The sequence below is a fragment of the Falco peregrinus genome, chromosome 18 (assembly GCF_023634155.1).
Source record: "Falco peregrinus isolate bFalPer1 chromosome 18, bFalPer1.pri, whole genome shotgun sequence".
In the NCBI taxonomy this organism is placed as follows: domain Eukaryota; kingdom Metazoa; phylum Chordata; class Aves; order Falconiformes; family Falconidae; genus Falco; species Falco peregrinus.
In genome coordinates this window covers 5,023,123-5,049,680 of record NC_073738.1, presented here as the reverse complement: position 1 = coordinate 5,049,680, position 26,558 = coordinate 5,023,123, and the positions used below count along the sequence as shown (strand labels likewise).

The 26,558-nt window shown below is 50.7% G+C and overlaps 1 protein-coding gene and 1 long non-coding RNA gene across 2 annotated transcripts; one reads left to right on the top strand and one right to left on the bottom strand.

Annotated features, from left to right (window-relative positions):
• Positions 1-3,974: 3,974 nt before the first annotated feature.
• Positions 3,975-4,310, top strand: RPRML (reprimo like). The gene has a single exon (XM_055790114.1). The coding sequence runs from the start codon at positions 3,975-3,977 to the stop codon at positions 4,308-4,310; it is 336 nt and encodes a 111-aa protein (XP_055646089.1).
• A 12-nt stretch (positions 4,311-4,322) lies between these two features.
• Positions 4,323-26,558, bottom strand: LOC114012585 (uncharacterized). Its single transcript, XR_003555135.2, has 3 exons — positions 25,578-26,558; positions 9,036-9,144; positions 4,323-8,120 (listed from the first exon to the last, which is right to left on the bottom strand). It is a non-coding gene; the product is annotated as an uncharacterized LOC114012585 (long non-coding RNA).

Below are 26,558 nucleotides of genomic sequence, written 5' to 3'. Positions count from 1 at the left end.
ACACAGCGCTGGTGACCTACAGCCCTGGGGCTGGTAACAGGCTCTTTCCCATAGGCTCTTTCACGGGGGTTTAATTCATTGCAAAACCTTGCTCACTCCTTCCTCCTATTAACTCTTGCATGAAAGGCAGATGGGGTTTTAAACCCAGCCTGAGCTGCCACTGAGTTCAAGGATTTAAGGAGAAACAGAGCAAAGAGGTACTGATATGAAAGTGTGGGTCCTCAGCTCCCCTCCCCAGAGCATGGGTGCAGATGGGAACATCTCTGCTGAGACAGCGCTGGGAGCTGAATGGGACCCAGCCAAGAACTGGACCCAGTGAAACCTGCAGTTTAGGTATAAACCTGGACATCGCAAGGGGAGGGAAGTTTGGCTTTTGGTCGGATCATTGGGACTGGATTGTCTTCTCACTTGTTTTGTTTTTTCCCCTCTGGGTCCTCAGAAATTGCTCCTTTACTGAGCAAGTACAAGAGCCGGGTCCACAGGGGAACCGTCCCCACTTGTGGGGAGCTCCTGAAGGTCCCTTGACCTGTTTGTGGGCGCCTCCTGAAAGGGGTTTCATAAACCTCTTGTTTCCCTGCAATACCGAGGTCCTCCTCAGAGATGGGGAAACTGAGGCACCCAAAATACAGGCTGGGGGGCAAAAAAGAGAGAAGGGCTGTTTCCCTGGCACCGTGGGATGCTGTCATCCCACCAGCTGACAGGTGTTGGGGACAGTAATGACACAACCCTGGGTCAAGATGATCCAACACACAGACGCACCAAGCAGCAGAAAACAAGCTCGTGGGCGACGTGCAAGGTGCTGTACGAGAACCACAGCCCCACATCGGGAAAGATGGGGAGAACGGCACCTGCCCCAGAGCTGTGCGGCTCTCACCAAGAGGTGATGGTGTTTGTGAGGACGAGATGGAGGTAGGGACACTGCCTCAGGAGCTGGGGACTTTTCTTGGCTTTAAAAGAAGTTGTGAAGCCTCTTTGCTCCGCGGCCCAGCCCCACTGTCCCTGCGCGGAGCTGCTGCCCTCCTGCGGCTGCGTGGGCTCCGCTCAGCGGGGGATCATTTTCCACCTGGGATCCAACTCCCTCCCGGAGGCTTGGATTTGGTAAAGGGGGCTAGGAGAAGCCCACGGACCCTCATGCAGCATCAAAAAAGGGCTGCATCTTGGCTGGGACATCAATGCAAACCCCAAGCCTGCTTTCTGGGAGGCTCTGAGTCTTACCCTCTCCAGATCCCAGAGCTATCTCTCATTGCTGACCCCGTTAGATGGTTTTAGGGTATCCAAATTCCTGCTTTTCCTTCATTGTCCTGCCTGGAAATGCTGCCTGTGTGGCCTTTCCCCATCAGGCAGGGCTTTCTGGCTACACAGCAGCCCGTCCCCATGTGCTGCGCTGTATCACCCTGCCAGCGTGTCTGGATGCTTCATGGAAAGGATGATGAATTCTTCTAAGTTTCTAGAGAGAAACGTGGGAGCCCTGCTCCGCTCTGCACATCCCACAGACCCAACCTGCCATCGCTCTCCCAGGCCTTTTTAGCTGGGGGACCCGTCCTGCCCAGCAGCCGGTTGCCCAGACTGGTAAGTGCTGCTGGCTCCGAAGGGACACAGCCTGGGATGTCCTGAAACTCGCTGCCCAGCGGGAACTGCGATCCAGCCCTTGCTTCCAGCATGCTGCAAAAACTCTGAAGAAGGAAAAAGCCGCACAATGAAGTGTTTGATTTGCCTGCACCCGTCCGGGCTCTGGTCCTGTCTGAGGACAAGGATGGCATCAACTTAATTCATCACATTTGGACTGAATTTCCCTGGCTACTGCAAGAAGGTACTGCTTGTCCTGGAAACATCACCGTGCTGTTAACTCCAGGCGCTCGTAACAGGCAGTGGGATGCTCTGGGCTATTTAAGTCCCTGCTTGGATGAAGGCACGGAGCAGGCAGGAGGGTGTTGGGGAGCCCAGAGCCCCCCCCCCCCCCCCCCATCACTGCTGTGACCCAGGAGCAGTGGGTGCAGCAGCTCGAAGCCATGCTCAGGCGTGCGGGGGAGAGGAGAGGCTGGAGCTGGAGCCACAAGAGGGAGCAGAAACTCCTTCAGTCTGGGAGCGAGCAGGGGAGAGGAGCTCCCACCCGCCCTGGGGCAGGGGGGATGCTCTGCTTTCCCGTGGGGATTATTCCAGGCCCTCAGGTTAAACAGGAGCAGATGCTCTTGTTCGATCAGGGCTTTTGGCCTCCCTCCTGCAAGCGCTTCTGCTGCAAACTGCTCTCGCAGGTCGGGCAGCCCTTTAGGGAGAGAGATGCCAAGTGCAAAACAAGGAGGAAAAAGCAACAAGTAAAACACAGAGCAACTGTTTTTTGAGCCCCTGAAGTCACAGCAGCAGAACAGGGGCACAGGTCCCAGCTGCCGAAAATGAAAATCGATTGACACTCTCTGTCCCAAGCCACTGGCCACCTGCGGCCAGCCAGCCTCACGTGCCCGCCTTTAGCTGCAATTTATCACTTCTCATCTTAGGCTTAGGAATATCCCCTTTTGGGGGCTGGGCAAAGAAGGCAAGCCAAGAGGTACACAGATAAATGAGGACAAGGTCCTCACATGGTGGCTGGGGGGTGAGCTGCAGTTCTGTGCCCTCCCTGCACCTTTCCAGGCGAAAGCTGATGGGTGAAGCCGAGAAGCTGTGACACGGCTGTAACACGGGCACAGCCCTGGGACCTACAGGGTCGGGACTGAGCCAGGCATGGCTGGACACCCCGACTTGTGGTGTCACTTCAGGGGCTTACGCAGACACAGGGAGGGAAGCGCGATGAAACTCCCCCTGGGATTGCCTCGCTGGGGCTGAGGGGCCTGGGCGAGGGGGTCTGTGGTGCTCCAGCCCTGGGTGCAGCCGTGATGCTGCTGTAGGACCCAGGGCTGGGGACAGGGCAGGGCAGGGGTACTGGGCAGAGATCGGGGTGCAGCGCTCCCCTTCAAAGGGGCTAAAGGAGCAGGAGAGGGAGAAGAGGGAGGCAAAGGTGCCTGGGGTGGAAACCCCCAGCCAGAGAAGATAAGGATGCAGGAAGAGGGAAGGATTCAGCTTTCATCTGGAGGCACAGGGTAGGCATCGCTGAGCAGAGCCGGGGGTGGCCAGGGCTGGCTTCGGCCGGCGCTGCTCTAAGGAGTGGGTGGCACGCAGCAGCAAGCGGGGATCAGCGAGAGCAGCACTGACCCGAGGCTCACGGGAGCCTTCGTGGGGGGGGGGGCAGGCACCTGCCAGCAGCCCAGGACAAACATCGACCGTGGGGGCTGCTTTTGGGAGCAAGCGGGGGAGCCGGGAGGAAGGATGAGTGAGGTGACGCTGCGCAGGGCCTCAGGGGTCAGCCCCCACCTGGGGGTGGCACAGGGGTGGGTGCTGGCACCCGTGGCAGGGCAGAGAGGGGGTGCACAGGCGTGGGGAAGGGGTGGGCAGCCTGGGTGAGCGTGGAGGGGGAGGAAGGCGGTCCTGGGGGGAGGCTGGAAGGGGGTGGAGTTGCTGTTTTTTCTTTGAACACGGTGAAGACTTTAGCGTGGAACTTGCATTTGTGGAGCTCCCAGCCGGCAGGAATCAGCTCTCCCTCCTGCGCGAGAGCCGGCGGGGAACGGGCTGTGCCTTGGGGTGGCAGCTTCGGGGCAGCGGCGAGGGCAGGAGGCATGGGGTGATCTTCAGCTGCCGTCTTCTCCCCCGCGCCCCCTTCGCCTTTTCTCTCGCTCTCTCTTTCTCCTTGTTTGGGGGCTTGTGCTAACGCTGCCTGTGCCAGGAGGGATCCGGGAGCGAGCCATCCCTCGGCTGCACAAATTGGCTTCCCACCTGCTCGCAGCCTCGAGGAAGTTTCCTCCCGTCCGAGGCACTGCGAGAGCAAGGCAGGAGGTGGCTCGGAGCCCGCCGGCCCACGGCACCCAGCCCTGGCGTGTGAGGGGTGGGCAGGGGGACAGCAAGCTTTCCACTTGCCTTCCCCAGAGGTTTGGGATCGCGCATAGACCATGAATGGATCCTTTTTCAACCAGACTCTCCTAGAGCAGGGAGCTTACCCCAACAGGACCCAGGGCTTGGGGATGCTCATGGCCTGCTGCAACGGGACCAGCTCAGTGCTGGCGACCGATGGCAGCTCCTCGGTCCTGGCACCCGATGAGAGGAGCCTTTACATCACACGGGTGGTGCAGATCGCTGTCCTCTGTGTCCTCTCCTTGACTGTGATGTTTGGCATCTTCTTTCTGGGCTGCAACTTGCTCATCAAGTCGGAGAGCATGATTAACTTTCTGGTGAAGGACCGAAGACCTTCCAAGGATGTGGGAGCTGCAATCATAGGACTTTACTGAAGGCACCGGGCTTTTGTAGGCAAGTGAACTGTCTGGACCTGGTGCTGAGATGCACATTCCCATGTGTTTGGGGCAGCTGGGGGGGACTGGAGAGGGTGGGAGGGGTCTTTTAATATGTCTGTGTCCATGGGAAAGCAAACCTGCAGTCACCAATCAACAAACTGTTGTGGTGAATGGGGAAGTCTCCCCTCAGTTGTATGAAGCACAATAAATGACCAGCATCGTGTTGCATGCAGAAATGGCTTAAGTTTTGCATGAAACTTACAGAAACAGTGATAATGTGCAGATCTGGACTTTTTTCTGCTGTTACCTTGGATACCACTACCTGGGATTTAGGGCTAAAAAAAAAAAAAAAAAAAAAAAAGACAGAAAAAAAAAGCGAATAACTCACTACAAAAAGAAAACAAAAAAAGCAAACTAAAGGGAAAGCAAAACACATGTCATGGACCACATCTTTGACCATGGGGAAGGGGAAGGGAAGTTATGTGTGGGTTGTACAACAAAGTCTGCATGCTTCAAAATGTGTCAGTCTGTTTGTATTTCGGACCTCAAGCATGAATCTTCTGGTAAAATTTTGTAATGGGGAAAGCATGTTTTTCCTTATTTTTCTGAGCTAACCTGTTAAATAAGCTGGTACTTTCTCTCTTCACACTATGCTAAAGGAAGAAAAGAACCCAGATAAATACAAAAACCCACTCCAACCCCAAAAACTAAAGCATGCTTGTTTTTGTACAAAACAGCCTTTTTATCAAGTGCTATATTGTTACAGTCTTTGAGGTTTTTGTAGTTTTTTGAAAACTGGTGAACATTCAGGAAAAAAAGAAACTGTTTCAAAAGAATTTTGTGTTGTCTTCATTTTCTTTCTCTGTGTGTGCAGAGTTCAGGTATTCCAATCCCAGTTCCAGATATAATCATCTCACCTTCCAACCGAACTCTAACTGGACATGTTTCTTTAAAGCAGAAACTACCATACATTTCTCACAGGCAAGTATCAGTTACCAGCAGCAAATCAATTCATCAGGAATTATGTATTTCAGGTTTGTCTTAAATACCTGCACAGTGCTGTAGCAGAGATTCATGAAGATGCACTGAGCACCTCTTGCAAAGCAAGATTTCAGCCTCCAAGCTAAAATCTCCAGCTCCTCTGATCCTGACGAGCTGTCAAAACTAAATTATGTGAGAGGAGGACTCCTGACCTTTGTTCTGTGATGGAATTACAGCTCTGTCTGTGGGTGTGAGATGGAAATAATTTGACTTTTGTTTTACCAACAGTATTCCTGCTGGGTCCACTTCTGTAGTGGGAAAGCAATCCTGGATGCTGGAGGAGCTGATGATCTGATGTACTTGGATGTAAATCCAGAAGAACAGCTCTCTGCCTTTCCCAAAAGGAGGAACAAGATTAGAGTACATTTTGTAACTAATCAGTATTTGCTGGGCACCTTCTGCAAGGTTCCCACAGGGTACTGGTGGACTAAACCCGATGCAGAGCAGGACTACTGCAGCACTGTCACTGCTTGCTCCCACTAACCTGTGGTCTGTGATGCCTTAAGGGCACAAAGACAACATGGCAGCAGGACCAGAACTTGGGATTCAAAGCTCTGAAACGTCCTGCTGGTGCCAGTAAAATGGCTGAACAGGCAGGGCTCTGATTTTCATGAGCAGCTTGTAGGTCTGCACACCTGAGCAGCCTTCTCGGCACCGAGGGTTTGCTGTCATGCGGACAGATGTAAAAGTGGCTTCACACAGCAGGGTGGAAGGGGATTTTGGTCCCTGCTGTGGGAGGGGGTGTTATGGCCATTGACTCCTTTGCATATGAGTGCAAACCGCTGGTGGGAGCACAGCCTGGTCACGTTTTCAGGTTGAGATGCAAATAATCCCCAATGCATATGATGACCCAGCTCTGCACACACTTAGGACTGTACTTGCATGTATAACCTAACTGTGTAATTGCATCTTCATGTTGCTGTGCTGTCAGAGGACAGCCCAGATGTAGTCACTAAACTCTCACCCAGCTTCTGCTTTAGGCTGGCATTTGGTCTCTCTTGGCGATCCATCCACCAGCCGTGGCCCAAAGATGAGTTCAGGGAGAATTCAGGGAAGATGGAAGAAACCTTCCAGTGTTAGCAATGCAAGCAAGGCACGGGAAGAGCTGCTAACACAAAGAACCTATCAAAATCACCTTAACTGGTCTGCAACAATGCCCTGAGTGAAGATGCTGGTCAAATTGTCTCAGCTGTCCCTACCTGCCTTGCTCTGCCAGAGGCCGTCAGAGCTGATGTGTTTTCCCAGTGGGGAAACATGGCTCTGCAATCCCATGTAGCCACCAACTTGCCAAGTGTCCTCAGATGCCACATCCAGGAGTGGGGCGTGGGGGTGAGAAACGTCAGCCACAGGAAGGTCATGGATACATGAGGTGGAGGAGCAGTAATGCCCCAGCAAGCAGAGCTGGGAACCTACTGAGACAGGGGGAGCTTGCACAGGTGTTTGCCCATGGCCCCTTGGGACAAGAGCCCAACTTTACATTGGCTTATTCATCCTCTAGTTGTGCTGTGTCTCTTTCCTGACCATAAGGGCTACGTCTGCGTTATGTACATACATGTCTGTGTGTCCATGTGGACCAACAGAGGAGGGTCAGCAGAGCAAAGCAGTTGGTGGGCACCATACTACATGGCACGTGTCCACATGGGGTTACTGGGCTGCTGTCTTGCAGTGGGTTTAAGAGATTTGCACAGAAGTCCCATCCTGTTAGATTCCCAATAAAAGGCTGATTACCCCACTGAGAGGAGGAATTACTTGGGGAAAATAAGATCTCTGGAGGATTGATGCCAGCACTGGTATGGCAAGGGGAGACCAGAAGGAAGGCAACAGAGGGCTGGCATGGTGAGGGAACCCCCGGGTTAGAGATCTGGGGTCTAAAGACCCTCTTGAGGTGAGGTCATGGTTGCTGTTTTAGCTGCCCCGATTCCTTCCCCATCCTGCTCGCACAAAGCAGATGCCAGTGCAGGTCATGCCCGGTGGAAAGAAGGTGGTGAGGGCACCATGATGCTCCCCAGATCTCAGGGGAAGAGCTGCTATCTCAGACCCTGGAAATCCAGCTGTCCTGCCCTAGAGGCACGAGTCCTCCAGCCAGAGGATGAGGTGGTTACTCCAGGGCCTGTGTAAGGAAAGCAGACCATAGGGCTCTTTCTGCCCTTCCCCACAGATAGCTGCATTTTTTCCATCTCACACCTACTTATTCAGCTTAAGCTCACAAGCGGATACTGGCTCCCAAGAAAATTTAAGCGGGGTTTTTTTTTTGGAATGAGGCTGAATATAATGAATATTATTTTGATTTTTTTTTTTTAATTGTTACTTGTAGCATCTTAGCTTCTAGAACGTCACTGGGGTGCCAGGAGCTGTACAAGTATGATTGAGAGACACTGCTGGCTATAAAGTACAGCAGAGAGACAGGGAGAGAAGGGACATGTTTACGTGGATCATCACATCAGTGACCGAGTGAGGACCAGCCATTGAGTCTCATTTAGAATCATCTCCTAGCAGTGGAATACAAGATACCGGGTCAGTTCTGTGGGACAGGCCACATTGGTCTGAGCCACTGGTTCATCTACTCTGCATCTCTTTGCTGAAAGCAATCATCATTTTAGGTAGTACATGGTCAGTATAAGTTGTCCTACTAATGGAGAACTGCTTCTTGACCCCCACCAAGAGCAACCCGCACTGGATCTTCACCATCCTGCTTCAGGAACAGTTCCCTGTCTCTGGGCTGGTCCCCACTTGCCGCAATTCTGTTCCAGCTGGAATTTCTTATTTCTAGACAGGCAGCAGAGAAAGGCAATTGTGAGATCATTTTTCCCTGCTGAGCAGCCTGCCTGCAAAGATAAATCCTCTACCTCTGTAATCACCAATTTTACAATTGGAGAAACAAAGAGGTGGCTTGACCCACCTGAGCAAATGCAGAAACTCTGGTCATACAGTCCTCCCTGCAGTGGGGAAAAACCCAAACCAAGTCCCAAACCATACCCACCTCCTTCTCCCTGCCCTGGCAGTCTTGGTTGAGGGCAGTGAAAGAGTTAAACAAGAAGAGACAGACAAACAGATTAGGGGGGAGGGAGGATCCCAACCTGAGCCTGGCACCAGATGTACTGGAGCAGGTGCACCAAACATACACAGTATTTAATAATTCCTGAGAATTGCCATGGTAATGAAGCGCAGAGTCAGGTTGTTATGGTTACAGCCTTTTTTTTAGGCAGGGAGGCATTACCCGGGTTGTAACCTCAATCCAGACTGAACACATTTCTGAAAGCCCAAAAAATAAAAAAGAAGTAAAATAAAATCAAATTAAGTAAGTAGCAGTTTCCTGTCTCTCGTCTGGCAGTTCTGGGCTTGTTCTGTAGGTAGGTGGGGGGAACCAGGTTGCTCCAGACACACATTGCCCTGGAAAGCCTGGGGAATGGCTGGAGTGGATCTCCGCGGGTCTGAAGCTGAGTGCTGTGAGGGGTGAGGGGCTGGACCCCTCTCATGGATGGGTCTGGGATGCTCCTCCACCACCTGGTTTCCCTTCCAGACCTCTGGGCTGGCTTCAGGTGTGTCCCCAGCTGGCTAACGGGAAGGACACTTGTCTCTCAAAGTGTATATGCACAAGAGAGCAGTCACGGACAAGCCCTCATCCCAGCCAAGCCCACAGAAGGATGCTGTGATCCCAGTTTGCAGCCTGCCTACAGTTACCTGCATCCCAAGTGATGAAGGTCCCAAAGCTGGTCTCCAAGATGAGGCAGGCAGTTCAGAGGCTGGGAAGGAGGTAACAAAGCACTTTTCTTAAAGCCACATGACAGACCTAAGAAGAAAACACAGGTTTCCTGAGCTCTGGGGAGGTCTCCAAGCAAAGGGGCACTCATCAAGCAAGAATGGAAATCTCCTGTGTCTCCCTCCTGCCCTTCCATCAGTGGGCAAAAACCTACTTCCACCTCCCCTCCCAAGCCATCCCCTCTGGCAAGTGGGTCAGGTTTGTCCATTTGATCCTCATATTGAATTTTAATTTAGTGCTGGTTAAATCAACAGCTTTGTGAGCCCGTTCTCTATTAAGGAAGCTGTGGCAGTGCATGTAGGGGTTCACTTAGCAAAGAGATGGCTTGAAATACACAGTGCAATTACTCAGGAACATTGGTCCGTTAATGCCCGATGCAGCTCAGCATGGTTCTCTTGTCCCCACTTTGTGAGAGCTATTAGCCTCCAGATAAAGCCTCTGTAGTCCATTAGCTCTGCCAGAGAGGGACAAGTTGATGCTATCAGAGTCAAGTACTCAGGGAGAACTGAGGCCAAAAGATGACAGAATTCAAGAGCCAGCATTGCCTCACAGCTTCCAAGACTTTGCCTACCAGTTTCTCCATCTCAGAGGGAAACATTTCCCAGTTTCTGTGTCTTTCCAGCTGCTTTGCCGCTGTGGCTGCTGATGGTATTTTGGCATGGAATTCCTCAGATCCCCTGTCCTGCCCTGGCCCTGTGCTCTACCTTGCCTGGAGCTGCTAGCCTGACACAGGGCTTGCTCCCTACTGAGGTGTGCAGAGCGCCGGGCGCACACGACAAAATCTGGGGCACAGAAAGCTCCTCACTTCCAAATAAATGTGGGTTGTCCCTCTTCCTGTTTCCAAATCAGAGCTGTTACAGAATTGTGTGAGCATTTCAAGTCCTCTGTATAAAATATGGATCTCACAGCTCCATCTGTACTAGGAAACTGAACAGGGCCAGGGATGTTCCTGGGCACTGGAACTTGCCTGATGGTACTGTTAACCTGTGAGAACGGTTGTTGGTATGGTCCAGACCTGTGCCGACAGCCTGACCTGAACAGTCCCTGGGCAGTGGCAAAATGACATAGTTAAAAGACCACAGTGCATTCAAGGACATTGCTTTGGACCATGCTGTCTGTGCAGGGTGATATCTCAGATTTAATGGATTCACATGTAAATGTAGATGTCCTCAAAGCAGTTGTTTGGCTTTCTGAATCCAACTTGGTTTTCTCAAGTATGAATGAGGGATTGGAAACCCCTGGTTTTAGTCCTGGAGAATATGTCTTTGGAAAAACAGTGAACACAGGGAAGCACACGACATCCTCAGCAGCCTTAACAACTGCCTGTTCCATGGTGTTGAATACATCTTTGGGTTCACACTAGTTCCCCCATGAAGATGACTTAGCCAAGCAATTCCCCAGCAGTCTGGTCAAGTTTGCGCTGCTCTGATTTTAGAGACAGGCAATTTCTTGGACTTGTTTGTTCCATGAACACATGGTTATGGAAAATGCAGTTAAGAGAAAATCAGAATGCTGCCAGCAATCAGTATGGTTTGGCACATCCCTGAAGACATCACTGTCAACATGCTGGAAAGCGGTGGGGGCACTGGCAACGCTCAAAGACGCGAACACATATCTAAAGTGACTGTCTCTGATCTGAAAAACGCTGCTCATCTACATGTATTTCAGGTTGTAAGAACAACAGAAGTCTAGCTTCAGAGATGCCTTTGCAGCTCTCATCCTTCCCAGAAGCTCATTAGAGTGGATGACATTTTCATGTCATTAATTTAAGGCAGGTTAATCAACAACAAAGCAAAAATGACTTTTTAATAACAGAGGTTTTAGCACAGTAGTGCAAGAAGCTGAGAGATGAGTCTGCATGGCAATCTTGGCTGCAGGTCACAGATGACTCCAAGGTGAAGGCAGCTGTTTTGGCACTCTGTCTACCATGTTCAACTGGTCAGGATCTTGAGTCCTGGACATGGCAAAGCGCTCTCTGTTGGGGTGTAGTCAGGGAGCAGCTATTAAATCAAACAAGTTTCCTCTTTTTGAGTTAATCAAATCTATCTCAATATCACTTATCAGATGAACGGGGTTCTTCTGCCCCAGCAACAATCTTTGAAGATACCAACTCTGCAGGTCTATTTACTCTCCTAGCAAGGATCTGTGAGAGTAGAGGACACAGCACCTGAATCCCTTGTCAGATCTGCCTTTTCTTTCCACGTGGGCTCAGGGGCTGTTTATGATTTATGCAGCACCAGCTGTGCCTTGCTGATATGTGCCTTCAGTGAACACCACTTTTGGTTTTGTTCTGAATGACTGTAGGGGAAAAGGAGACAAGATCCATCCTTCCTGTGATGCTCCAGTTCTTCTGAAAGGGTTCAATACTGTGAGGACATGAGTTATCACCTCATTCTAACTGTGGACATGACACTGGAAGTGGAGATGATCAAGGCAATAATCAACAAGAGGCAGGAGAAACATCTACCCTGTGACAGCAGGCAACTAGAGTGATCTTTCTGGAAAAGGGGCTGGAACTGCAGAGCTACACGACTCTTGCTTCTTCATTAAAGAGCTGATTTTGTTACCTTAGTGTGTTTGTTGGTATTGTTCAAGGCTGGTACACAAGCGTGGGTGTGAGGATGAATGCAGGTGCTTGTGCAGAACACTTCACCTTCCAGGAAAACAAGGTGTGCATGAAAGCAAGCTCAGGGCACTGTTCCCTTTCTGTGACAGCTGCCTGGCTGGTGCTGGATGCTGGCTCTCTGTCCTGGCATGGCTCAAGCTTTCATGCATGTGGGGTTAAATCCAGAGTCATCCTTTCTGGCAGGCCCCACAAGTGTTCACAACTTACAGGTTTCTGTGCAGCTCTAAGTACTCCCCTCTTGCCTTGCAGAGTCCCAAAATGCAGGTTTAATAGGACAAGACAGCTGAAGAAGCAGGCAAAATGTAATTAGGCTTTAATTAGCTAAGTTCATTCTCTCAGATAATTGAAAATCGGACTAATTGGATGCAATGAATTCCCAGTACAGCCAGCCATCCAGCTTGGCATGCGCTAGGCCAGCTGCCACAGCATTGTGCAAGGACCAGCCTGGAAACTGAACCCATTGACCTGCAATACTCTGCAGGGCCCAGCTCATCTCCAGCAAGATGCTAAAACCCCTAAACCCCCAGGCTGCAGTGAGGATGGATTAGTGACCCATGTACGCAGCAAGGCTCATTGTTCTTCATCCCACACTTCAGAAACCGGGGAGCCAGAGGGCCACTAAACCTCACACAACCAGATGGGAGCATGCCAAAAATCCATGTGACAGGACCTACCCTGGGCCATCTGCAGCATGCCAGACAGTTACAGCTGGAAAGGACAACAGCTTTAATCTCCACTTGCCTCCATCATGCTTACAGCATGCAAGCAGCTGGCTGGCCTCAAAGACTGATTGCGTTCGGTTAGTGCTGAGTCAACTCTGCTGGTTGCCCCTTCTCCTGTCTCTGCTGCCCAGCCTGTCTCAGCTGGTGAGTTTCCAGAAGCTCTGTTTCATGATCAGGGCTGTCCTGGGCTGATGGAAACCTCTAGGGTGTATGTTGGAGTTGGCAGTGACACTTCTAGATCTGCCTTGGCAATGCTTTCTGGTAAAAATCCATAGATTTGGTAGCTTCTGGTTGTACTGGAGCTGCCTTCTACCTGAATGAAACTGAGTATCTCCACCATGAATGTGACATGGCGAAGGGATGCACTGATTCTGGATAAGGAGCTTCAGGAAATAGGTTGCCTTGCCCAGGTGCGCACAACTTTTCTAGCAAGTCCCTTGTGAGACTCCACATACTTGTTTCATGGTATTTGGTACAGATGGCAGTTTCCCAGTGGCCAGGGATGCTTCAGAGAGACTTGTACAGGGAGGAACAAACAAACACAAGGTTGTTCTTTTCATTGCAGTGCTTGAAGGACCATGCCTAGAAAAATGCTGGACTTATTCTGTATCCTTGGCTCAAGTTTCCCTTCTTCTCACTGCTAGGCAGCGTGCTGTGTGCCAGGTGGCTGCATTTCATTATGGAGTTTATAAAGTGCCTGGGGAAACAAGGCATGGGGGGGATGAAAAATTATGCACACATTTCACTCAGAGCTGTTTGTCATCTCATTGTACAGAAATGTAATAATCACTGGGGCTGGCAGGAGGTGCAGAAGGGAGATACTAACCACAGTTGCACCATTCCTGTAGTTTGTGGCTTTTTTTCACACTTCCATCTACCTGGGATGTATCACTAGGGGTATTTCTTTTGCTTTGGTGTTAAAACCTTCCAGCTTTATGTGCTTCCCGAGTGGATGGAAAGAAAAAAGAAAGAAGGCAGCTCTGAGGTGACAGGCAGCTCTGGATGTTGCTACAGTTTCAAGTCAAGACCTGACACTTTACTTTTCCCTTCTCTGCACTGACCACATTTCACAGTGGTAAGAACGGCTGTGCCCAGTCCATCCTCTTGTGTTTAAGGTGCTTTTTTCAAAGCACTTTACACTAGAGATGAAGTCTCCAGCATGGCTGGATGAGCCACAACAAACCCAGTTCCTTCTCCTTGGCTCTACGTGGAGCAGCAAAGGCTGACGGAAGAGAGAAGTTAGTAAGAACCTTGGCTTCTTAGGAATTTGCCACATGCACAGTTACTTGAAATGGCTCAGACCTGCTGCCTGCAGGTGTCTTATTTCAGGGCTTTAGGATGACTAATAGTTCCATTATTCTCTGCAAGGTATATACCAGGTTACCCTTTAACAGTCAGGAGGGAACAATACCTGGCAACAAAACACAAAGAAACACAGCTGGCCATTTAGACGCACTGGGCCGAAGTCCCTTTTTATAGCTCCCTCCTCATGTGCGGGGGGTTGTGGGATGAAGAAATCGAAGAACAGCAAAGCCAAAGCTCAGCATCAGCTTTCTCCTCTTTGTGATGGTGGAAATGCCCGGCTGAGCCTCGCAGTTATGGCCATTTCTGGAGGAGGGGATTGTTTAGGACTGTGCTTTCATGTGCTAAAGCTCATGGCAGCTACAGCTTAGAGCATCCCCAGCTCCTTGCATCTTTGCTGTCTCTTCATGCCTCCCCAGTTCACACATAGGGGAGTCATGCTGCGAACCAGATCAGGGAACGTGAAAAAAAACACCACAGCAAACTAACATTAAACAGAGGTTTTCACGTTGGTCAGTTCATTCTCTGGTTCGCCAGCGACCCTCAGGCAACACCGCTAGCACAACTAACAGGAACTGTGTCCTGCTACAGAGAAGAGGAGGGAAAGGCTGTCACATTGTGAAAGGTATTTTTCAAGCTCCCCAAAAAACAGGTTTAGAAGAGTTCTTGGCTTTGGATCCACTAAAATGCCAGGACCATTCCTGTATAAGCTGCTCCCTAGCTCATTGTCCCCCACCCACAATTTGCATAGCTGATGACCAATGCAGGTTTGTGGAACTCCGCGTTTATTCCTAGTGAACCTCATCACAGGGGCTATTTCAGCACCATTTCTCCATTTTACCGGGCTCCTTTCAAACTCTTATCTTGTCTTACATTACTCATACCTCTCCTCCCTGTGTGGGGTGTCTGCAAATGTGTTACATATCCTCGTTTCCTTTGTTCAAGCCACCTAACAGTCCTTGTGCAGAAACCCCTTGATTTTCTGGTAGCTTCTCCCTTGCTTTTCTTTTCTGGGTGCAAGGAGGCATTTTTGGGAAACACAGGCAGCATGCCACCGACTGTCAGCTGCAACAGTAAAAAATGCCCTGGTCAAAGCAACTTATGTGGGACCTGTTGCTACCTTATTCAACATAAAGTCTTCAGTTTAGATCAATTCACTACAGTGGAGCTGGGAAGCTTTACTCCTGCTTTGGATCACAATGCAGAGATGGTGGGAGTATGTGGCATTGGTTCCCTGCCGATGGGTAATTTTGGAGCTTGGGAAATAAACAGAAAGAGACAAAACATTAAAATCTTGTGATAAAACTTGGCTTGCTTTGCCTTAGTCCAGCTGCCACGCGTCATTTCCATTTCTCAGGCTTTTTCTCCCTTGTTTTAATCTCCATTTTTTGCAATGTGACAAGACAATAACTTCTTGTTACAAAACTGGCCCTTGTCATTTTGCCTATGCCAAAATGTCTAACCTCCTTTTCTTGCCCCTCCCCAACTTTCTTCACCCCATTTCCCTTCAGATTTGCTCCCTTTGCCCTCTTGGGGGAATCTCTCTGTGAATCCAGGCTACTTCAAGGAAATTATTCCACTTAAAAATATCCTAGGGTAATAAATTCTAAGCCATTCTTATCATGGTTTGCTTTGTGTGGGTCTCCGGCAAGTTATTTCCTCCTGAAATCCCAAGCTCAATGTAAAAGAATTACCTGTCTTTTTAACCAAGGAATAATTTCAGCTGGGTAATGAATTGCCTGAGAAAGGAATATGGAAGGAGCCGACGTCCTCCAACAGCACAGCCTCCAGTTTTGCGCTATTAATGCTCCTTATGAAATGTGTCAAAACTCTGCCAGCCTTCGCTGTGTCTGCTCGTGGGACTCTGCCTCATGACTAGGAAAATGAGAAGACAGCTGGGGAAGTGCACCCAGAGCAGGACTTGAGGAAAACATCTCCTGAAGGCCCGAGAGCTCTGGCATGGCTGCTGTATTCACGCTGAACACAGGGAGCCCATTGTGCTGTGCTGGGATTGAAACTGGTGCCAAGCACTTCACTGCTTTGTCTGCAGGCTGCCAGAGACCTGCGGAGCTGCTGAGAACACGCGCCAAGTGTGCACAGTCCCCCGTGCAAAGCCCTGCTTAGCTAAATCGGGTCCTGCGCTGACTGCACGCTTACACCGGCTGAAACTGCAACTGCATGACCGCAGACCAGTGCACGCGCCACGGGAGAAGGGGGTTCCCTCCTCCCTTCCCCTCTCCTGTGCCCACCAGTGGGGCAGCTCAGGGAGCTGATCTGGCTGAATATTGGAGATTTTTAGTCCTCAGTTCTCTGGATCAGCTCCCTGGCCTGACTCACAGCAAGGAGCCATTTGCTGCTAGTGCCATCACAGGGGAGACAAGTGCGAGCATGGGATCCTCCAGCTGGCAGTAGCCTGCATCTCCCTGACCTTAAGCCTGACCTTAAGCCTTAAGCCTGCAGCTGAATCTTCAGACAAATCAAGTCTCCATCGTGAAGGTCAGTGAGGCAGAGGGAGGAGCCCTGCAGCTGGAGACAACATGGAGCAGCAAAGATGCTGGTGGACACTCCTGCAGTGACTAAGCCCCATCGGTGGCTCGGGGTGCACAGGGTGCTGTGTGCTATCCCTGCAAGGAAGCCAGCAGTCCCAACACGAACGCTGCCTGCCTGCTTGCTACGTGGGATCCATCATCCCGCTAGATGCTGATGAACCAAAATAACTCCCTGTTTTTCCCAGCCAGTACTGAGCTGGGATGTGTTTGGGAAGGCAAATGCGACACTGTGACAGATGGCCAAGAAAGCAAATGCTGTTTTTTATGTCACCTCCGTGTTTCCTCCTCTGCTGTCTCCTGCGCTGGAGGTGGTGTTTGGAGATGGTGTGTGCTGCCAGCACGCGGCTGGCGCCAGAGCTGAGGAGACAGCAGAAGGCTGGAGCATGGTGCTGGCCACCTTGCACACATCTCTCCCCTGGCTTTCTCATGGCTTTTGACCTACATCAAGGCATTCTCCTACAGGAATCTGTGCCAAAGATGGGGCTTGGAAGTGGACTGGTGCTTGAGGTAGAGTGTTTGCTTTTGCAGAGCCACTGATGAGCCCCCCACAACCTGCCCGCAATGACTGCTGGCCCAGTCTGTTTCCTTTTGCCCTGATGAGTCAGATAGGACAGGAAAACTAGGCCAGAGTCTCCTTCTGCCAGCTGGTGTCTGATACTGGGTTAGAGGCATGGTTTAGTGGTGGACTCAGCAGTCCTGGGTTAACAGTTGGACCTGATGACCTTAGGGTCTTTTCCAACCAAAATGATTCTACGATTCTTCTTACAGACCCAACGCTAACAGCACATAGAAGACCCGGGCAAGACAAAGCTTTGATAAAAGCCAGTTTCTGAAGCTCCTTGATGTGTCACTGCCTCTCCTCTGTGCATATCACTCAGTATCTTTGGGCAAGGGACCACTTCCCTCCCCTCCTGGGGCACAAACATCATGGCAGTGTTCAAGGAGGGTGGGCTAGTGACAGATGGAGCCCTAGATTGCTGACGCACAGCGGAAGTTCAGCAGGGAGAGAAGCACACTTCAGCAAGAGAAGGGGAGCACAATAAAGCTGGCGACTGTAAACTGCTTGGGTTATACCTTAGAGGAAGCAGAAATGGCCCTGTGCAGGGACACAGGTATGAACCACACCAGCCCATGCAGGTGGCTCCTGCTCCACGCTGTGAGCTCTGTTTCCATGGCAGGAGAGAGCTGCTTCTGCCGCACCACTCAGCTGCCAGGACACCAGCTCCTTTTGCAGTCTGCCTGGTGCGGAAGGAGTGCCTGACATCTCTGTTTGGCACAGCATCTATCTGCCTCCTGCTTCTGCCTTGTTGCACTTGGCAATTCTCCCCCTTCTCCCTCTGTTTTTCCACTAGGAGATCTCACACTCCTCTGCTTTGGCAGCGAGTAGACAGATGAGAAGGGATGGACAGAGATATGGGCTCAGAACAGCTCAGCAATGGCTCTCCTGCCTTTCCCTGCCTGTGATGGAGGAAGAGTCTCCCTGAATTCAAGGATCTGGCATTGAGTAGTAGGGATCACAGGATCACAGGCAGTCAGAGCCTCTTTTCCCAAGATAGGGAAACTGAACTCAGAGAGGCTGGTGAAAAATTAGTCACACTAGGTGACAGAACTATGAACTGGACTAATTTCCACTGTGAGCTGGGGGCATTCCCTTGTGGGCCTGGGGATCTCAAAGGGCTCTGCTCAGCAGCTTCCAGCTTCATGGCCCTGAGGACCACAAGTGAAGGATGAGCAGCTGGCTGCAACTCTGCTTTGGGGTAGTGTTGCACTGGGCTCTCTGGCTTGCTGCCACCTCAGAGCCCTGGGAGGGGTAACTGAAGCCCCATCTACAGAGGGTTCAGGAGAATAAAGCAAAAGAGATAGTGGTGGGCAGATATGAAGGTGAGGGAGCAGGGCAGATATGATAACAGGAAAATTCTGCAGAGAAAAAGCACAAGGTAGGGAGAAGCGAAGAGGAGCTGCTCTGCGCCCACACACCCAGGCCCAGCCCTTCCCTGCAGCAGGAGCACTGAAATGGAAATGACTTGCTATTTGCAGTGCCAGCATCCTTCCTGCCTTGGGCGGGCAGGGAGGGCCCCAGTCTGGCTCTGTGGGGGGAGCAGGAAGGATGCTGGCACTGTGTGTGTGTGTGCGTGTGCGCATGTGTGTGTGCGTGTGCGTGTGTGCACGTGTGCGTGTGTGTGTGCGTGCGTGTGTGCGTGTGTGTGCGTGGAAACAGGGATGCTGTGAGGCTTAAGAATGCTGCGGGGAGCAGGCTAGGCTCCCTTATCCTCTCTGGACAGCACAGAACGTGTCACAGCGAAGAGGAGCAGCATGCTCATGATTAAATACATTCTGCCCTTGCCATCTCCCTGTGCCTCTCCATAGCCACCCAGGGGCTTAGGAACAAGGCAACGTGGGAGACGCAGGGGCTGGGCAGAGCCACAGTTTCCTCCAAGTGACAGAATAGGCCAGGAGGTATTTCAGACTGCCCTATAAGGCCTGGTCATTATTCCGCAGCAGTATTCTGCTATGCAGGGAGACACGTGTGGGAGCGCGGAAAAGCAATGCCAGCCCATGACCTGGCTTCATTTACCCATAGAAGTAGCATTGGCAGCAGAAAAGAAATTTGATCCCAGGCTGCTCACTGCTGTGGCTGCACCCGCCTGGCCCCGGGGGAATTACTCAGTGTTGTAAGAGCCAGGCACTATTCCAGCTCCTTGGGGCCAGCATCTGCTGACAGGTGCCAGTGAGCAAGAGCTGAGGCTGAGCTGTGCCTGGAGCCCAACACCCTCCCTCTGAGCTGCTGAGCAGCAGCTCGTGGCTGTGGAGACCTCCCACGTCTCTGTGGGCCCCTGGAGCTCAGCCTCCCAGACCACGCTTTCCTGGAGCAATGTCAAGGTCAGGCCTGTCACAGGGATGTGCCCCTAGTGCTCACCAGAGAGTGGATGATGGGTCATTTGAGAGCAAGGCTGTGAGGACACAAAGCTTCAGGACAGCACTCAGATTTTCATCTCTCTCCACACTGCCACACACAAAGGACAACTGTCCCAGAGTTGGAGAAGGGTCTGTAAAGACACAGAGAAAGTCTGTGAGGGGTGGCCTGTGGTATGGTGGGATTCAGCCAAACTTGCAGAGCTCTGAGCTGCAAAGATTCTTGATATTTCCCTTTCTTTGCCTTCATCAGGTCTACTCTGAGTGTCACTTCCACAGCACAGGTCTTTGATGTGGCACTCTGCATGACGAAAGAGTTAACCATCCCCTGGGATGGGGCTGAGGCTGGCCACAAAGCAACTGTGAGGTCAATTAAGCAGAAAGCTCCTCCAGCTACTCCAGGTCCCTCCCTCTCAGCTCTTTCCCATTGGAAACAGGGCTGGAGGGTGAGGCAGAAGGAAGCTAATGACTACATTGGCATTGCCTCCCTGGGCAAAGCATGAGAGCAGCCTCATACAAGTCCTTTTTCAAAAAACAATAGAAGTGGTAAAGCTACAAATCTGGAAAGTAAAAGGTTTTTCAGGTATTTGGTTCCCTACATGGCACAGCCCAACCATCTCCCTGCTCTTATTCTTCCCTCCCTACATGTTCCCAAGCATTCACTCCAAATGAAATGGCTCCTACCAGCTAGCCCAGTTCCCAGCCTGGAGACCTGCGGGGTTGCTCTCTAACTGGGCTGTCTCAGGCCAGATGGCTGAGGGTCGGGCTGGCTGGTAGGCAGCAGGTGTGCTCAGCACGATAGCTGGTGGGGCTGGCCAGATGGAGCACGTCTGGGCTCAGATGATGGCGGGGCAACAGCCTTTCACACAGCTGTCTCCTGTTTCAGCAGAGCTGGCTGGGAGGGTTCCCAGTGGGTGGCCTCCTGGCTGCCTGAGGAGAGCCAGACCTGCTTGATCCTCCCCTTCCCTCCGGCATGGTACCCACATTCATTCAGATGCAACAGGCTGGCAGGAGTGGGGCTCAAATAAGATCAGGCACTTGTCTGTTTTCCAACTGTCCCTGGCCTTTCTGAAAGACCTGCCACCTACACAGCTCCCACGCTGCAGCACGGCTTGCTCTACAGAGCTGACCACGCGAAGGGTGCAAGCCTCCACAAGATGGGACCTGGCCAGTCACTGGCCAAGGTCAGCATCTCAGGGCCTGATCCTGCAGCACCTTGAATGAAACAGAGCTAGTTTGTTACACAAGAACAAAGACTGTGTAAAAAAGAAGTCATGTTTTGAAGCAATGCAGTTGTCCAACATCGCAAGGATCTTTCCTGTTTTCCTGGGGCAACTGGAGCCCAGTCCTGGTCAACAATGTGACAACCCAGGGCAGAAAGAGCTCAGGATCATTCTCACCTGGCTCTGGGCTGCTTGATAAGTAAGTTGTTTCAGTCAGGCAGCATGCCTTAGTTTCTTCATTTATAATGTCACTGATGCGCAGCTTCTGTAGAAGTACTGTAGTATGCAGTTTAATGTGCTATGGACCAGGGCCTGATCCTGGCTGTTACTTATCCCTTATCAGTTCCTGGACCTTATCAGACTCCCTTCCTGTTTGTACCATTACAAGAAAACAAAAAGCCAGGATGCTCTGGCTTTGCTGGCGGAGGAATGTTATGGTTTCAGCTCTTCTCTCTCTCTCCCACGGCAGTGCAAGAAGGGACTGGGGACTGATGTGGTGCCGGTGTTGCAGCTTTAACAGAACTCAAAAGAATCAAAGATCAAAGTGTAGAACAGCTCCTCTACAGGGATGGACTAACCTAGATGTCTTCAGCCTGGAAGAGAGTTCAGGGACAGGAAAGAAATGGCTGAGGTTTGTAGGATCTTCAGAGTGACCAGGAAGCAAATACTTCAGAAAGCTCATTCCCCACTCTCCAAGAACTAGAAAGATGGAATTCAAAAGAAATTAAAAAATCAGCAGGTACAAAAGAAATACAGGAGAGTGCTTTTGCGCACTGCAGGATTCATGTTTGTTTGCAGGAGCCAAAGCCAGCAACATGCTCGGCATGGGGTGAGACACACTCACTGAAATCTCCTCACCAGGACTTTAAACCGTAAAACAACTCCTAATCTGTTCCTGGTGAAGGAACATGTACAAGCGGAGCCAGACCGTCTATCTCTGCCCTATTACTCACATGCTTCAAGAAACAGCACTGCCTGCAGGCAGCTGCCAAGCCACATGCCCTTTGGTCTGACCCAGCATGCCTGTTCTCACCCCCTGCGTGCTGCTCGGCCCCATGGCTGGGAAGAAGAGACAAATTCTGCACGTGCCTGCCTGCCTGCCTTGGCTGACGCAGGGCAGGCTCAGTGTTATTTCGGGACAAGATTTCCATGAATAACTCCTCATCTGCCAAACCCAAATTAAAATTTGCTGCCAACAGTCATAAGCCCTCCTCCCTATTCCTCCCTCTTTTCTTTTCTGGTTTTTTGGACAATTTCCTGCATTAAGATAAACCAGTGATAAATCCAGATTGTGCATTAAACACTGGCCCACGCGGTCTGGGAGACAAAGAGCATGAAGGAACACTGCGATTCAAACTGTTGCTAGCCAATACGCATTTGGGCATGTCAGCTTTTGAAGGATTTTCTCAGAACAATTATTTCAGATTTCCTAATGAGTCTGTAACATGAAAATTTGTGAAAAAGCACTATAGACTGCAAGCACGTGAGCCCCAGACCCAGAGATGTCCCAGAGGGCCTGGTACTGATGCCTTTCTGTGCAGGGAAGAAGTCTGGTTCAGGACTGGGAAAAGCTATGGTGCGAGGCCTGCAGCTCTGCTCACCAATTTTTGGCGAGCTTTAGGAGGCTCCCAGCCTACTTTTCAGTTCAGAGGACTGGGGAGCCCAGGCAGAAAATTCCTTGCAAAAAAGGTCTGGTGTTTTATCTGACAGAGATTTATCTCTTTTCCTGTTCCCTGGAAATCTACAGGAGTCCTGGGTGCAGTGACACAAAACCTCTTTCTTCTGCCAATGAAAGTGTTCTACAGCCTTGGAAAGGTGAAAGGAGTGGCTCCGTGGGTGGCTTCCACTGAAGAATGAGGATGGACTCATCCAGCAGCGATCCCCATATGTTCACAGAGGCAACAGTTCTCCCTCTTCCTCACAGAAGCAGTCACAGAGCAGAGCAGTATAGCACGAAACTTCCCAGCAGCTAGGTTCAACATAGCTCAGGCAACCCCTTCACTCACTGGAGCACTGGTAGTAGCTTTGCGTGTGAATGCGAGTATCTGCAAACCAAAGGAGTGATGGAGGCACGAAAGTGGGGGAAGAAACCTGTTGGAAGAGATCAGACCCAGGCACTTCTGTGTATCACACGCACCCCAGCCCCTGGCAGCTAAGCCTGAAGGGGAGGGCCAACACATCTCTGTGGCATTCATTTCCCTTCACCTCCACCCGGTCTATTCTAGGAAAGCCTGCCTATAATTCATCCACCCAAGGCGTCACACTTCACAGCTCCCTTCCCACGCAGAGCTCACCCAGCAGCTCGCTTCCTTGCTCTGAATAAACACTGCTTCGCTGCCTGCCTCCCCACACCAAGCTGCACTGCAGATGGACCCTGCCCCAAAGGCAGGCAGGGGTACCTGCCTCCCCCGGCGCCCAGGGGAGGATGTGGCAGGCCGAATCCACACCACACTGGTCTTGGGCAGCTGTGCCCTGCTTCCCACCAAGGGCAGGAAGAAGGGGTAGAGCTAAAAGCTACACCAGAGCCGTTGCTCCTTGGTTTCTGTTTCCAGCCAGGACAAGCAGAGGCAGATGCTCCCAGGTGGTATCATCAAATGGTTCAGTGCTCTGGACCAACCCGGTGATCTGGTCCCAGGCAGCTCCCAACCCACCTTTCAGGACCACTCTGCTGTTAAGCTATGGGCAAATGCCTGTTTTGAGGACAGAAGAGTGTTTGTGGCTTGCTAGAGAAGAGTCCCAACTCCTCTCTGGCTCCTTGATGCAAAGAGCTGGCAGTGCCCAAACACCCTTCGTTGATGTGGATTTTGACCCAGTCTTTCTACACTAGAAACAACTAATTTTCATGAAAGGTCATCATCAGCAGTACACCACGGCACAAGGCGAGAGACTCGGTGAACCACCACTCTCCTGAGACAGAGGCAACCACAGCCATAAACTATGAGCAAGCTCCAGAATCTCACTTGCTTCTGGGACTCAGGCCAGTGCTCATTAAGACCACCACCCTGCTCTGAAAGGACACATTCAGCAAAGACTTGGTAACAGTGTTTCAGCTGTGAAATATGCAGAACAAGTTTTTCAGGAAATCGATCAAGCCCTGCTTCCGTGGGGACTGATAACATGGGATGTGAAAATCCAGAGGAAAGCAAAGAGAGAACTGGCCCCTTGGGGAATGTGCTCATGGAGAACCCAGCAAGCCCTGACACAGGAGGTGACAGACAGCAATCTTACCACCACTTGAACAGACTTGGATGGTGAGATTGTGAATATTTCTGTCCCATTTCACATTCTTGCAGAGGTAGTTGGCAATACAGGGAAACTCCAAGCAGCCCCACAAAGGAATCATCCAACACACTGCCTCCTTTCAAGATTTCATTTATGAAAAACTCCAAGAGAACTAAATTCACCATTTCACCTGCTTGTAGCGATCAGCTCAATGTCAGACTGATGGCAGGGCAGACAATGGCTTGTATCCCTAGAAATCTGTTATGCCATTTAATCCCTCTAATTTCAACCCTCTCCGGCCTGAATAGTCTTTCAGTGGCCGCAGGCAGATACCTGTATAACTAAGAACAACTCTTTCCTCTGACAAGTCTCCCTTCTCCCAACTATTTTCAGACTTCCAGGCCTGGTTGTGGTTTAACTGAGTAATTCTCTGTGGATTTTCCTTCCATGAATTTGTCTAGTTTATTTTTGAATCCATGTAAACTTCTACCACCCTAACAAGACAAAGACTTTCACAGGTCAACTCCCCTCATTTATAAAATTTTCCAAAAGGTAAGGCCTCCTGTGGCCGCTCAGCTTTGGCTCCAAGGACACTCTTCCACTGTTGCAATTTTGTTAAAAAAAACCCCATACCACACTCTGGTAGATGGTCTGGCCCAGAGTTTTTGGCAGATGCTCCTTGAGGCAGCCGTAATCACTCATTTAAATCTCATTTATTTTTATTTTAGAAAGCTCTCTAACAACACAAAAGATTTCTTTGCTGCATGTCACTGGAATTGTGTTCATATTGCCATGGCAACCATGCCAGAGATTTTTGTGGTCCCAGACCCATTTTATTGGTTATTAGAGATCTGTGCAATAAAAATATATATATAGCTTTGTTCTCCCATCTGTCTGTCCCATCTGCTTATTTCCCAGTGAAATACAACCATTTGGCTCAGCCACAGCTTGCTTTCCTTCCTCATGGGATTGGCTGAAGGAAACAGAGATGCATCTGCTGGTGGTCAGGGAAGTGGTGAAGGGGAGGAAGAGGAATGAAAGACATTGCTGTGGGCATGAATGTGACTATCACATACATGGAAAAGCCTGTCAACTGTGATGACAACACCTGCAGGGTTAAACTAATTCTTCCTCACAGTCCTAGTCCCTGGCCACCATAGCTAGCCTGCCCATTATCAATTATCTCCCAGGTGTGAAGGGGAAACAAAGCTCAAGAGGACTTTGGCCAACACAAACCTCATTTGATCCTGGTGGAACTGCTGTGGCCCAGCTGCAGTTCAACCCCAGCTGGTTGGTTTCCTGCAACTGGGTCACTGGGGAAGTAGAGTCAAACGTTACCTCATCAGTCAGCGAACAGGAAACTCATCACAGCTCAGCTGTATCCATTAAGAGTAATTTCTACCTTCCCAAAACAGAAGGAGAAAAGTATCACCTCATCCTAGTACGTGCTGTTCCACAGAGTGGGAAAACACCAGTAACAAGACCTCTGCGCCAAACTGACCATGTTCCTCCCTACAGTCATCTGCCTCAGATCAGAACCCATGCTAAAAGCTATTTGACATGCCCCCACCTGAGGGACTAATTCCTTCTGGCAGTGTTTGCATTGCCTTCCCACCCCCATAGCCTCTGCTGGGAGAGAAGATGCTTTTCCAGCCTCCCAGCTCCCTTACATTATTTAAGCTGTCGGTTGTTAATTATAGTGCTGCATTTCAACTTGATGCTTCCCAGGGGGCCAAACCACACTAACAGACTAAAAGCAGTTCCCAGCTGAATACTTTGGGAGCCTCTGCTAGAACTGAGCCTGTGTCTCCATCAGCCAGGGCGAGACATTCCCTACCACTCTGACTGCTCCTGGGAGACTGGAACTGCACCTTCCGCTGTAAGACCCATATCTGCACCTCCTTACCCCACAGAACGAATATTCCTGCTCATCAGATGGGAGCCACGGCTTTCTTGCCAATGTCAAATTGGCCTTCAGCTTTCTCAATGTAAATGTCTCTTTGCCTGCCTCCTTGTCAGCTCTGAATCTCTCTGTGCAGGTGGAAGGGCCAGGGAGGATGCAGAGCTTTGTCCAGTTGGGGATGCCTCAGAGTTCAGAGCAAAATGTAATCCTCACTACAGCCTCCCCCACTGCTCTGCTTGGCTTCCACCTCATCTGCAGAGCAAGGCCATGATGACTCGGTCCCATCAGTCAAGCTCCCCATTTCTCACAGGCTGGAAAAACTCTGCTGCCCTTCTGTTGAAGCAAATCAAGTCTCTCAATCACACAACCATGACCACTAAGCCTGGGAGACTCCCACATCCCTCTCCACAAGGAAGGTGTTGCTAAGCAGTTGCTAAGCGAGTGGTCAGGTCAAGTAAGAATAAGCAAATGAGAAATTGATGTGATGTTGATGCTTTCTAGCTTGTAGCAATATCCTCCAGCCAGGCTGCCCCTTTGCCTCATGTGACCACGGAAACATCTGCTTTAGTTGCAGAAACAAGCCGAGCAATCAATTTGCTCAGGGAGAAAAACAAAAAAAAGGTGGAAGCTCCTGATCCAAAAGCATCTGTTTCCCTCAGCTGTGTTAAGGGGGATGTTGCTTTGTGGGGATTTGTTTCCAGGAGAATCAGATCTAATGGCTCCAATATGCCAGGAGAAACTCAAAAGCTGGTTGAAGAGTGCTTCAGAAAGTTCCTGCTGCTGGCATCACCTTCCAGTTGTGGTCATGTGAGTCTGTCCTGCTAGCTGAGCATGGCGAAAAGCAGCGTAGCTCAGCGACTAAAGCCAAAGGAGGCCCAGCTATGTGCCCTCTGCCACCACTCTCGCCTGTTTGGAAGTGTTTTTCTCAACACCCAAAGAGCAATCACCATAAGAGAATTCACAGCATGCTTAGCAAGGCACAAC

Coding starts and splice junctions, on each gene's coding strand:
- RPRML (XM_055790114.1), top strand. CDS start 3,975: ATGAATGGATCCTTTTTCAACCAGACTCTCCTAGAGCAGGGAGCTTAC.